General features: G+C 28.5%; 1 protein-coding gene across 3 annotated transcripts in view; it reads left to right on the forward strand.

Moving 5' to 3' along the window:
* Window positions 1–2740, forward strand: part of LOC119605806 (protein decapentaplegic) — a 144312-nt gene extending 141572 nt beyond the window's left edge. For all 3 annotated transcript variants that reach the window (XM_037959119.1, XM_037959121.1, XM_037959120.1), the window contains one exon: window positions 459–2740. In XM_037959119.1, the coding sequence (XP_037815047.1) occupies window positions 459–1339 (881 nt within the window). In that variant the 3' untranslated portion in view covers window positions 1340–2740. The remainder of the gene's footprint in view (window positions 1–458) is intronic.
* Window positions 2741–14843: the final 12103 nt, after the last annotated feature.

Below are 14843 nucleotides of genomic sequence, written 5' to 3' on the forward strand. Positions count from 1 at the left end.
GACCGAAAAAGGTTCAAGTTAAAATAACACAAATTATGATTTTTAGTTGAGTTTAGAACAAGTGTTTGGAAAAATATTTATTTTTTGCAGTAACGAAACAAAAATTCTTTCTACATGTGTAAATTTATGGGTGTTGCTTCTTTCTAAACAAATTGGCTTTTGTAGTTAGGCGCCAGCTATAAATTGTACAAGAGAAAGGTTTAAACAGCCAAACAATAGAAATTTTCTTTGTTGGTTTTCAAACAAACGAGCGAACGATCATTAATAGGTGTGTTCTTTAAATAAAGCTGAGCCTGACATTTTTAAGTAGCTCGTTTTGGAAAGAGGCCACCTTTAAGCGGATTAGCCTTTGTGGCGCTAAACAAAATCTTAAATCTTAAAACTGAAAATAATTTATATTATCTTTAAATAACCGTAACTAATCAATTTATTTTTTCTTTTCTTTTCTCTCATTACAGATAGTAAAATCGACGATCGGTTTCCGCACCATCATCGGTTTCGTTTATATTTCGATATAAAGAGCATACCCGCCGAGGAAAAGCTTAAAGCGGCCGAATTGCAATTAACACGTGACGCCATTAGTCATGCCACCTTAAATCCCCGCCTGGCGAATCGTACACGCTATCAAGTGCTCGTCTACGACATTATACGCTTGGGCGTGAGAGGTAAACGTGAGCCGAGCTATTTGTTGTTGGACAATAAGACGATACGTCTAAATAGCACGGATACGGTGAGTTTGGACGTACAACCTGCTGTTGATCGGTGGCTGGCTTCACCGAATAAGAATTTCGGTCTCATCATTGAGGTGAGGACATCACGCTCCCTCAAACCAGCGCCCCATCATCATGTGCGTTTACGCCGCAGTGCGGACGAAGAGCATGAACACTGGCAGCGCAAACAACCCCTGCTGTTCACCTATACCGATGACGGCCGACACAAGTCGCGTTCCATACGGGATGTCAGCACACGCTCGAAACGGGCGGGTGGCCATCACCGGAGAACGCATCGGCGCAAAAACAACGAAGAGATCTGCAGACGTCACTCGTTGTATGTGGATTTCGCCGATGTGGGCTGGAGTGATTGGATTGTGGCGCCGCCGGGCTATGATGCCTTCTACTGTCATGGTCGTTGTCCGTTTCCCATAGCGGAACATTTGAATTCCACCAATCATGCGGTGGTGCAAACCTTAGTCAATAGTATCAATCCAGGAAAGGTGCCAAAGGCCTGCTGTGTGCCCACACAGCTGGAGGGCATATCGATGCTCTATCTCAACGATCATAGTACCGTAGTGCTCAAGAACTATCAGGACATGACCGTGGTGGGCTGTGGCTGTCGGTAAGGACAACTAAAAAACTGGCCAACACCAGCCACAAACGGTTTAAATTACTACAACTATAGCAACAAAAATCAAATGAAACTGAAGCCAAATACAACAATATAAACTAAAACAAAACAACTAACAAATCTTATACTTAAGAGATACGCAAACGTCTCTACCACTCTTAGGTTATAACAAAGAGCGGGAGACTTGCAAGACAAGAGTTTTAGTTGAACATTTTGTAACACAGTTTCTCAACAATAAAATGTCGTGATATTTAAGCGTGAGTGTTCATCAAACATCCTACATGCCAAGTCAGTCGTCAGTCAAACAGTCAACCAGCCAGCCAGGCGGCCAAGTTAAGCAGATGGCTTATTACATGTCTAAGAGAGTGAAAAAGAGCATTTGTGAAGAGCAGCTGCTAAATGCAAGGGCCGAGTTTTCCAGCCCTCCCCCTCTCTCTCTCTCTCTCTCATTTTCTCTCTTTTTGTAACGCTTTAATAAGTTTTAATTATTTTATTATTTCTATTTTTATTATTTTTTTGTTTATAATAATTATTTTTTATTTGTTTATAAAATAATGTAATTTTAAACAGAAAACAAACGCAATCTAAGTGGACTGAATTATTGAATTTTTTTCTTTGTAAGTGTAAATACTAGATTTTAAACAAAAGGAAAAACAAAACAAAAATTATAACTTAAACTAAATAGAGTTGCGAAATTTTAGCTATAAACAAACAAAAAAAAATTTAAAACCTAACTAAGTAGTCACTAAATAAATATAAATATTTAAAGAAATTGAAATTGTAAAAAATAAAACAATAAAACCTAAACTAACCATTTTGACAGCTAGGCTGTCAAAAATAGGTCTAGTTACTGGTCACGCCCCCAACTTAGCCTCTTTTTCATACTTCAAATAAAAGCAAAACAATCATAACCTAAACCAAACGCTAGTACGTTGTTCTATTAAACAAATTTCTCATAGTGCCATTTTGTTTTTTTCGCTCCCTCTCTCGCTCTCTCTCATTTCCTTTCATACATACATACACAGCAATATACTCACTTATATAACTTTTAAACTTCTCTTACTTCCTAATGATACTCTTAATTGTGTGTATAGCAACTAAAAAATGAACATAAAATTTATGTAAATGTTAAACAGAAAATTATAAATTATAATAAATTAATTATAATTTTATAACTTTAGTAGTATAACTCGCAAATTTCTAAACATTTTTTTCTATGTATGTATTTATATAAAACAACAAAACAAAACGAAATTTTATTTTTTTTTCTTTTAACTAAATAATAATTTAACTAATTATTTCTTATAAATCAAATATTATTTTGTTTGTTTAGCGAATACATCCTTACATTTAAGGATTCTATTATTATTATTATTAAAAAAAAAAAAAAACTAAATCATAGTGTTTAAAAACTAAGTAAAATAACTCTTAATTTTTAATTATAATAATTTTTTATGTTTTATAAATGTATTTTATTTTGTGTATCTCCTAATTTAAACAAAAACAAAAAAAAATTAACTAAATAAGTTTTAATTTAAAAAAACAAATTGAAGTTAAGATCAACTGTAGCCATATTTGTTTACACTCTTTCCACTCTCTCTCACTCTCTTTCTAAATCTCATAAAATAATGTAAATTTGTTTTTAAACCCTTGACCCGGTATTTCCCTAATTGTGTATAATTTTCTATACCTTTTTCTATATATAATTTCCCTTGCTGTATTGTAATTTTAAGTAAATACTTTAAGTTTCTCTCTCACACTTTTCAACACTCTGAAATTTTCTTTGTAATACTTTGTATAATTTTTTTTTATTATTTATTTATAAAACAAACAAAAAATGAAAAGAAAATAAATTTTTTTTTATTTTATAATTAAAAACGAAAAATGATAATAATTTTAAAGAACAAGAAAAACTACAAAAAATTAAAACTAAATTAAAAAAAAAAAATTCAAATAAAAAGAAAAAAATTTTATATAAAAAAAAATCATGATTGAAATTTTTTAATTGTTATTGGTTGAAAATATGAAAAACAAAAAGAGTAAGTATAATTAAAAACCAGTAAAAGGATCCCATAAAAGTTACTTATGAACGCTGACGATCGTCTTTGTCCGAGACAGAGTTCTAAAAACTGGAGCATTCTAGATAGCATTAATGATTATTATTAGCAAATTTCATCACATTGAAAATATTCTTCAAAAGACCTCACTGTAAAGGAAAAATTATTAATGAAATCTCATTCCGTTAAAGATATTATATAGAAAATGTCATCGTTTTAGAAGATATTCTTTAGAAAATTTCACTGCATTGAAAATATTTTTTAAGAAACTTCATTGCATTGAATGTTTTCTTTAGAAAACTTCATTGCATTAAAGATTTTCTATGGAAAACTACATTGCATTGAACATTTTCTTTGAGTAATTTTAACGTATTGAAGACATTCTGCAGAAAGCTTCATCGTACTGATGATAGTTTTTGAAAATCATCATCTCACTGAAGACATAATATAGAAAACTTAATCACATAAATGTGTTTCTTTAGGATACTTTATCGTATGGGACACATCCGTTAGAAGACTTTGACGCATTGGCGATTTCTATACACAACTTTATTTATATTTTATTAAAAACTTCATCGCATTGATATATAAAAACCTTCATAGCATTGAAGAGTTTGTTTAGAAAACTTCATAGCATTGAAGATTTTCTTTAGAAAACTTCATCGCATTAAAGACTTTCTTTAGAAAACTTCAATGCAATGAAGATTTTCAATACAAGACATCATCGCATTGAAGTTATTCTTTAAGAAACTTCATTGCATTGAAGATTTTCTGTGGAAAACTAAATGTCATTGAACATTTTCTTTATGTAATTTTAACACATTGAAAACATTCTGTAGAAAAATTCATCGTATTGAAGATAACTTCATCTCATTGAAGACATTGACGGATTGAATATTTCCTATACAAAAATTGATAGCATTGGTGTTATTATATAAAAACTTCAACGTATTGAAGATTTGCTTTACAAAACTTCATTGCATTGAAGTTTTTCTTCATCACATTGATGATATTATATAAACAACTATATCGCATTGAAGATTTTCTTTAGAAAACTTCAACGCATTAAAGATTTTCTACACAAGACTTCATCGCATTGAAGATAATCTTCATGAAACCTAATTGCATTGGAGTTTTTCTGTAGAAAACTAAAGGGCACTGAACATTTCCTTTATGTAATTTTAACGCATTGAAAACATTCTGTAGAAAAATTCATCGTATTGAAGATATTTTTTAAAAAAACTTCATCTCATTGAAGACATTTACGGATTGAATATTTCCTATACAAAAATTTATAGCATTGGTGTTATTATATGAAAACTTCAACGTATTGAAGATTTGCTTTACAACACTTCATTGCATTGAAGTTTTTCTTCATCACATTGATGATATTATATAAAAAACTTTATCGCATTGAATTTTTTTTTTACAAAACTTCAACGCATTGAAGATTTCCTACACAAGACATCATCGCATTGAAGATATTCATTAAGAATCTTCATTGCATTGAAGATTTTCTGTAGAAAACTATATGGCATTGAACATTTTCTTTATGCAATTTCAAAGCATTGAAGACATTCTGTAGAAAACTTCATCGTATGAAAGATATTTTTTAAAAAACTTTATCTCATTGAAGTCATTCTATAGAAGACTTTGACGCATTGAAGATTTCCTATTCAAACCTTTATCGCATTGGTGTTATTATATCAAAACTTAAACGTATTGAAGTTTTACAAAACTTCATCGTATTGAAGATATTCTTTAAAAAACTTCAAGATTTTCTATAGAAAACTACATGCATTATGTAGAAAACATCATCGTATTAAAGAAATTTTCATTGATGACATTCTAAAGAAAACTTTATCGTATAGAAGTTTTTTCTTAAGGAAACTTCATCATATTGAAGACATTCGTTGGAAAATTCTAACATAATGAGGATTTCCTATACAAAACTTTATCTCACTAATGATATTATATAAAAACTTCATTGAATTGAATATGTTATTCAAGAAACTTCTTTGCATTAAAGATATTCTATGGAAAACTACATGTCATTGAATATTTTCTTTATGTAATTCTAACCCATTAAAGACATTTTATAGAAAACTTCATCGTATTGAAAATATTTAAAAAAAACTTCATCTCATTGAAGACATTCTATAGAAGACTTTGACGCATTGAAGATTTAATATATGTATGTACAAAACTTCATCGCATTGAAGATATTCGTTAGAAGACTTTGACGCATTGAAGATTTTCTATACAAAACTTTATCGCATTGATGATATTATATCAAAAACTTCATCGCATTGAAGATTTCCTACACAAAACTTCGTTGCATTGAAGTTATTCTTTAATAAACTTCATTGCATTGAAGTTATAATTTTATAAACTTCGTTGCATTAAAGATTTTCTATGGAAAACTGCATGGCATTGAACATTTTCTTTAGGTTATTTTAACGCATTGAACAAATTCTACGGAGAACTCATTTTATTGAAGATATTTTTAAAGCAATCGTCAGCACATTCTATAAACAACTTAATCACATAGAAATTTTTAATCAGGAAACTTCATCATATTAAAGACATTTCCTCGCATTGATGAATTTCTTTAAAAAACTTCGTCACATTAAACATTTTATATAAAAAACTTCATCGCATTGAAAATTTTCTTTAGGTAACTTTAAGGCATTGAAGACATTCCTATGAAAATGTTATCACATTGAAGATTTTCTATAGAAAACTTCATCGCATTGAAGATTTTCTATAGAAAACATCATCGCATTGAAAATATTTTGAAAATTTTCTTTAAGTAACTTTAAGGCATTGAAGACATTCTTTAGAAAATGTAATCGCATTGAAGTTTTTCTATAGAAAACTTCATCGCATTGAAGATTATCTATAGAGAACTTCATAGCATTGAAGATATTTTTTATGAAACTTCAGGTATTGAAAAACACTTTGAAAAAAATTCATCGCATTGAACATTTTTTGAAAAATTTCTTTAGGTAACTTTAAGGCATTGAAGACATTCTTTAGAAAATGTTATCGCATTGAATGTTTTCTATAGAAAACTTTATCGCATTGAAGACTTACTTTAGAAAACTTTATCACATTGATGATTATCTTTAATAAATATCATCGCATTGATGATTTTACTTAGATAACTTCATTGCATTTAAGATTATCTAAAAAATTGAAGATTTTCTAGAGATAATGTCACATCATTGGAAACTTTCTAAAGCAAGCTTTTCCGCATTGAAGAAAACTTAACGTTATTGAAAATAGACTTTAATAAACTTCTTAGCATTGAATATTTAGCAAACTTCATCGCATTAAAGATTTCCTTTATGAAATAGAATTGTGTTTTTTATATTGTTAAAGTAGCATAAAAAATTATATTTCCATTAATTAATAAATAAATCTACTTAAATGGTAAATAAATATTGTTCCCATAACAAAAGCAATTTCATTCATATTTGGGAAAACAAAATTCCCATAATAAAAGGAAAAATGACTTGCATTTTGTTTTAAATAAAACCAAAACTAAAACCATGCACGGCACTTTAGAAAGCAAAACAATTTAAACGCATAAATATACAAAAGCGGTTTCTGAAATTTTTGATCAACTGATACACATATCAATGGTATATTTGTTCCTTTAAAAAAAGGGAGAAAAATGAAAACGAATTGAGTGTTTGAGATTTGAATTCAAGAAATGCAATTTTGACAGCCTAATTGGAGCGGTGTAAATGATAAAAGATGAACAATGCAACAGCAACAGAAAAACAAGGAACAATAATAAAAAACCCACAATAATACATTTAAACATTATTTATTCTTTTGTTAAATGAACAATTAAACATCCTTATGAAAATAAATATGATCGTCATCATCAGCAGCAGCATCGAACGTCTGTCAGTAACATCAATTTTGCTATATTGATCTTTTATTTTTTTCTCCCTCTTTTTTCAAACAATAAGAATCAAAGCAGCAACAACAACAAAAAGTGTAACAATAGCTTTACAAAGTAACAATAATTGCTGCTTAAGTAGCATTTTAAGCCAAAAAGAAACTGAGAAAAAAAAAAAGAATAAAAATGATGAGGATACAATTGGACACATGAACCACAACAGGTGAACGAATCAATGAGTTGTAAAGTCAAGTCTTTAACTTCTTCAACTCAAGTGCAGCGATGTGATGTGAATGAACGTGGTGTATAAAGACAGAAACAGTCAGAACAATACAAAAGAGTTATGAATCGATCAATTGTGAGGAAAAGACGAAAACACGATCGATCGTTTGATCGATAAATGGTTCAACGAATGGATGAATGAATAATTGAATGAATGAATGGAATTGGTTTGTTGTTGAGCTGCCATGATTTCTTTTATTTTCTTATATTTATAGATGAGATTTTTTTTCATGTTGTTGTTTTCTTTTATGAATATTGATGAAGTATTATTTATTGTTTTCTTTTTTTCTATATAAATTCATAGAAATTAAAGAAACATTTTAATGTTTTATAAAGAAAAAAACAAAAACTGAATAAAAAAACGAGAGCAATAATTGTTTTATAACATCTGTGAGGACTTCAGGTTGCATTTCAAGATTGGACTTTCCACAACAAGTTAGAGATCTTAATATGTATTAAGCTAAAGATTTTCCCCATAGAAAATTTTAAAAGAAATTTCTGAAGAAAACTTCATTGCATTGAAGATTTTTAAAAGAAAAATTAATTGCATTGAAGGTTTCTTGACGAAAACTTAAGTGCATTGAAGGTTTTCTGAATAAAACTTAACTGCATTGAAGGTTTTCTGAAGAAAACTTAACTGTATTGAAGATTTTTTAAAGAAAAATTAATTGCATTGAAGGTTTTCTAAATAAAACTTTACCGCATTGAAGGTTTTCTGAAGGAAACCTTCAATGCATTGAAGGTTTCTTGATATAAACTTAAGTGCATTGAAGGTTTTCTGATAAAGACTTAACTGCTTTGAAGATTTTCTAGAGAAAACTTGTCTGCATTAAAGATTTTCTAAAGAAAACTTTAAGACATTTAAAATTTCGTAAAGAAACCTCTACTGCATTGTAGCATTGAGAATTATAACTGAATTGATTTTTTTCTAAAGAAAACTGCACAGCATTGAAGATTTTCAAATAAAAGCTACACTGCATTGAAGATTTTCTTAAGAAAACGTCACTGCATTGAAGATTTTCTTAAGAAAACGTCACTGCATTGAATATTTTATAAAGAAAACTTCATTGCATTGAAGATTTTTGAAAGAATTCAGCATTGAAGATTTTAAGAAAAAAACTTCAATGCATTACAGAGTTTCTAATAAAACTTCCCTGCATTGATGATTTTTTAAAGAAATTTTAACAGCATTGAAGATTTTTTAAAGAAAGCTTGATTGCATTGAAGATTTTCTAAAGAAAACTTCACTGCATAAAGGATTTTCGAAAGAAAACTACACTGCATTGAAGATTTTCGGCAGAAAACCTCAATGCATTACAGAGTTTCTAATAATACTTCAGTGCATTGAAATCATTATAAAGAAAAATGTATTGCATTGAAGATTTTCTAAAGAAAACTTCACTGCATTGAAGATTTTCGGAAGAAAACTTCATTGCATTGAATATTTTCTAAAGAAAGCTTCATTGCATTGAAGATTTTTTAAAGAAAACTTCACTGCATTAAGGATTTTCGAAGGAAAGCTATACTGCATTGAAGATTTTCAGCAGAAAACTTCAATGCATTACAGAGTTTCTAATAAAACTTCACTGTATTGAAACCATTATAAAGAAAACTGTAATGCATTGACGAATTTTTAAAGAAAACTTCACTGCATTGAAGATTTTCGGAAGAAAAGTGAAACTTTCTTCCGTATTCAAGATTATAGAAAGATAACTACACTGCATTGAAGATTTTCGACAGAAAACTTCAATGCATTACAGAGTTTCTAATAAAAGATCACTGCATTGAAATCATTATAAAGGAAAATGTATTGCATTGACGATTTTCTAAAGAAAACTTCACTGCATTGAAGATTTTCGATAGAAAATTTGACTACATTTAAAATTTTCGAAAGAAAACTTCATTGTATCAAAGATCTTCTAAAGAAAACATAACTGCATTGAAGATTTTTTTAACTTTATCACTTTGTAAATTTCCTATAAAATCGAATTGACGTTCTTCTTTAAAAATTTTCATAAAATTCCAAAATTTCAGCTAATTTTTTTATTAAATCTTAATATCAAACTTAAAATAAATTCAATGTCACGCTTTAATTCCCACATTCAACAACAAATTATCAGTCACATACCAAACATGCTTGACATCTCAAATGACTCATCAAGACCTATAGACCTCACTATAATTTTTCCATTAATTAATTTCGTAAAAAAACAACCAAAATCTAAAACAAAATTTCTTATAACAATAAAAAAAAACAACAAGCAGCACGACAAATTTCCCTTATCAATTTAAAGGTCAAAAAGAAATGTTGCAGCACAAATTACAAACGTAATAATAACAAAACAATACAAACTATGCGTTCTCTTACTACCAGAAACACACATAAAACACTAAACAAAAAGAACCTTAAATAAAAAAACGAAGACAATTAGCAACAGGGCAACATAAAGTGCTGATAAGAAGCCACACACAGCACGGGACAGAGTATGTATTGGAAATGAACGAAAAAAAAAGTTAAGGACTGATCATACGAAAGAAAAAGAAAATATGTGAAACGCTATAAAAAATTTAAATAAAATATTTTAAGTTTTTTTGGAATTGGTTTCTTTACCATAAATAATATTAAAATGAAAAAATATATAAAAACCTTTAAAAAATGAAAAAAAAAAACAAGCAATTAAATGACTGAGGAATTAGGATGTGAAGAAAAAGGAAACTAAATAATGTTATGATCGTAAATTACATTAACAAATAAGAAATTGTATCACAATTATTAATATAACCACAATTATGATATAATCACAATGAAGGCTTTTTCCAAAAAACAAAAATTTTATATCGCATTGAAAGTGTTCTAAACTTTTGTTGTTAGAAAACTTATTTCATTAACTTCTATGCATTGATGATTTTCTAAAGAAAACTCAGCTGCATTGAAGATTTTCTAAAGAAAACTTCATTGCATTGAAGATTTTCTAAAGAAAACTTCATTGCATTGAAGATTTTCTAAAGAAAACTTCACTGCATTGAAGATTTTCTAAGGAAAACTTCACTGCATTGAAGATTTTCTAAGGAAAACTTCACTGCATTGAAGATTTTCTAAAGAAAACTACACTGCATTGAAGATTTTCCAAAGAAAACTTCACTGCATTGAAGATTTTCTAAAGAATTCCTCACTGCATTGAACCTTTTCTAAAGAATTCTTCACTGCATTGAAGACTTTTTTAAGGAAAAAGTATCTGCACTGAATATTTTCAGTCAAAATCTTCACAGCATTGAGAAATTATAAAGAAAACTTTACTGCATTGATGACTTTCTTACCAAAACTTCATTGCATTAAAGATTTATTAAAGGAAATTAACCTGCATTGAAGGGTGACAAAATAAATCTTCACTATATTGAAGATTTCCTAAATAAAACTTTATCGAATTAAATATTTATTAAAGATTCACTGCATTTTCTAAAAAAAAATTACTGCATTTAAGGTTTTCTGAAGATAACTTTACTGCATCGAAGATTTTTTAAATAAAACTTCACTGTATTCAAGCTAATCTTCAGAAAACTTAACGGAAAACTGCATTAAAGATTTTCTAAAGAACACTTCACTGCATAGATAACTTCCGTACGAAAACTCCACTGCATTGAGGATTTCCTAATGAATATTTTTTACAGAAAATTTTACTGCATTGAAGATTTTCCAAAGAAAATTTAACTCATTGAATGTTTTCTAAAGAAAACTTCTCCACATTGAAGATAATCCAATGAAACTTCACGGTATTTAGAATTATATAAAGAAATCTTTAATGCATTGAATATTTTCTGCAGAAAACTTCAATGCACTGAAGATTTTCTTAAGGAAACTTATCTGGATTGAGATTTTTCTAATTAAAAGAAGAAAACTTCACTGTATAAGACATTTAAAAAGAAATTGAAGAACTTCTTGCAAAAACTTCAATGCTTTTGAGATTATCTAAAGAAATCTTCACTGCATTAAAGATATGCTAAAGGAAATTTAACTGCATTGAAGGGCTTCTGAGGAAATCTTTACCGTATTTATGATTTTCTAAATAAAACTTCATTGCATTGAAGATTACTTAAAGAAAACTTCATGGCATTTAAAATTTACTAAAGAAAACTAAATTGATTTAAAGAAAACATTTCAGCATTGGAGATTCTATAAAGAAAACTTCACTGCATTGAGAATTTCCCAAGGAAAGCTTAACTCATTGAAGGTTTTCTTAAGATATCTGTACTATACCGAAGATTTTCTAAGTAAAAACTCATTCCATTGAAGATTATTTAAAGAAAACTTCACTGAGTTAAAGGTTTTCTGATGAAAACTTAACTGCATTGAAAGATTTTTTAAGAAAACTTAACTGCATTAAAGTTTTTGTACAGGAAACTTTTCCGCATTAAAGAAAATCTAAAGACAGCTTCACGGCATTTAAGATTTCATAGAGAAATCTTTAATGCATCAGATAATTTCTGAAGAAAACTTATCTGGATTGAGCAATTTCTGATTAAAAGAAGAAAACATCAGTGTATTGAAGACTTCATAGCATTGAAGATCTTATAAAAAAAAAACTTTACTGCATTGAGAACTTTCTTGCAAAAACTTCAATGCTTTTGAGATTATGTAATGAAAACTTTACTGCATTGAAGATTAGCTAATGGAAATTTAACTGCATTGAAGGGCTTCTAAAGAAATCTGCACTGTATTTATAATTTTCTAAATAAAACTTCACTGCATTGAAGTTTAATTAAAGAAAACTTGTTTTGATGGTTTCCTAGAGAAAACTTCACTGCATTGAAGGGCTTCTGAAGAAAACTTAACTGCATCGAAGATTTTTTAAATAAAACTTCACTGCATTGAATATTGTTTAAAGAAAACTTCATAGCATTTAAAATTTTCTAAAGAAAACATTTCAGCATTGAAGATTCTCTAAAGAAAACTTCACTGCATTGAACATTTTCCAAAGAAAGTGTAACTCATTGAAGGTTTTCTATAGAAATCTGCATTATAATGCAGATTTACTAAGTAAAAATTCAATGCATTGAAGATTATTTAAAGAAAACTTCACTGAGTTAAAGGTTTTCTGAAGAAACCTTAACTGCATTGAAAGATTTTTAAGAAAACTTAACTGCAATAAAGGTTTTCTAGAGAAAACTTGTCCGCATTAAAGAAAATCTAAAGAAAGCTTCAATTCAAGATTTTCTGAAGAAAGCTTCAATGCACTGAAGATTTTCTTAAGAATTGAGACATTGAGACTTTTCTGATTAAAAGAAGAAATCAATACACTGATTGAAGACTTTTTAAAGAAATCGTACCGGCATTGAAGAACTCTTCACAGCATTGAAGATCTTAAAAAGAAAACTTAACTGCATTGATGACTTTCTTGCAAAACCCTCACTGCATTGGAGAATTTCTAATGAAAACTTCACTGCCTTATAGATTTGCTATAGGAAATTTAACTACATTGAAGGGTTTCTAAAGAAATCTGCACTACATTGAAGATTTTCTAAATAAAACTTCACTGCATTGAATATTTTTTAAAGAAAGCTTCACTGTTTTGATGGTTTTCTAGAGAAAAAATTAACTGCATTTGAAGAAAACTTGACTGCATCCAAGATTTCTTAAATATAACTTCAGTGCATTGAAAATAATCTTAAGAACACTCCACGACATTTAAAATTTTCTAAATAAAACTGCATTGAAGATTTTCTAAAGAACACTTTACTGCATTGATAACTCTCTTACAAAAACTTCACGGATAGAATATATTTTAAAGAAAACATTATAGCATTGATTATTCTCTAAAGAAAACTATACTGCATTGAAGATTTTATAAAAAAAAACTTTTACTAATTGAAAGTTTTCTAAAAAAAATCTGCATTATATTGAAGATTTTCTAAATAAAAATTTACTGCATTGAAGATTATTTAAAGAAAACTTCAGAGCGTAGAAGATTTTCTGAATAAAATTTAACTGCATTGAAGGTTTTCTGAAGAAAACTTAACTGCATTGAAAATGTTCTAAAGAAAACTTGTCCGCATTGAAGATTTTCTAAAGAAAAATTAAGTGCATTGAAGGTTTTCTGTTGAAAACTTAACTGCATTGAAGATTTTCTAGAGAAAACTTGATTGCATTGAAGGTTTTCTAAAGAAAACTTGTCCGCATTAAAGATAATCTAAAGAAAACTGAACTTCATTGAAGGTTTTCTAAAAAAACTTTACGCATTGAAGGTTTTCTAAAGGAAACTTAAGTGCATTGAAGGTTTTTTGATGAAAACTTAAGTGCATTGAAGGTTTTTTGATAAAGACTTAACAGCATTGAAGATTTTTTAGAGAAAACTTACCGGCATTAAAGATTTTTTAAAGAAAACTTTTAAGTCATTTAAAATTTCCTAAAGAAATCTTTAGTGCATTGAAAATTTTTTGAAGAAAACTTAACTGAATTGAAGATTTCTTAATTAAACCCCATTGCACTGAAGATTTGTTTAAAGAAATCCTCACCGCATTTAATATTTTTTCATTAAAGATATATTCTCTGAAAATATTCAACACTTTGAAAACCTTCTGCAGGAAATTCATATGCATTGAAAGTGTGGTACGACAAACTTTTAAAAATTTCCCATATTATATATAGTTTTTTTAATTTTCAGTTGATAAAAAGCGGCAAAACTATTAACATTCTTTCGTCATAAGATTTTCTTAAGAAAATTTATATATTTCTTATGAAAATATATATTTCATATACTTTTTTTTAACAAAATATTAAAAATAAACTAAGTGAACATTTGCTTAAGTTAGATTATACTGATAAGAAATTAGGAAAATACGTAAGAAGTTTCGAAACATAAAGAAAATTATAGTTTTTGGAAGCGCCCTGTTGTTTTGCTATGAAAACCTAATATGACAACAAAATGAAAATAAGGGCCAAGTTAAGAGAAACCAATCAGCTGGTCTTATAGCCAGGTATGATGGGCCCTGATCATAATTTCTGTAACCATCATAACAAGCATTTAAATTAATTTTGTTTGGAAGAGTTTGTTGTTTTCCTCTGACCAAATTCTTAGTTTTCTTCCTGCTGGTTTTTTCTTTTTTTTTCTTCTTATCTGATTTTGAAAATCTTGAGAATTTGAAAATTCTACACTCTCATACACACACACACACAGACACCAAGCACAATGAATTTCTCTAAAATGATTTACATTATTGAGATCCATAATTACATGTTACTGAACACACAT

This window comes from Lucilia sericata, unplaced genomic scaffold (assembly GCF_015586225.1).
Source record: "Lucilia sericata isolate MDLA Ls3-8-SP2 unplaced genomic scaffold, ASM1558622v1 Contig000521F_arrow, whole genome shotgun sequence".
NCBI lineage: Eukaryota > Metazoa > Arthropoda > Insecta > Diptera > Calliphoridae > Lucilia > Lucilia sericata.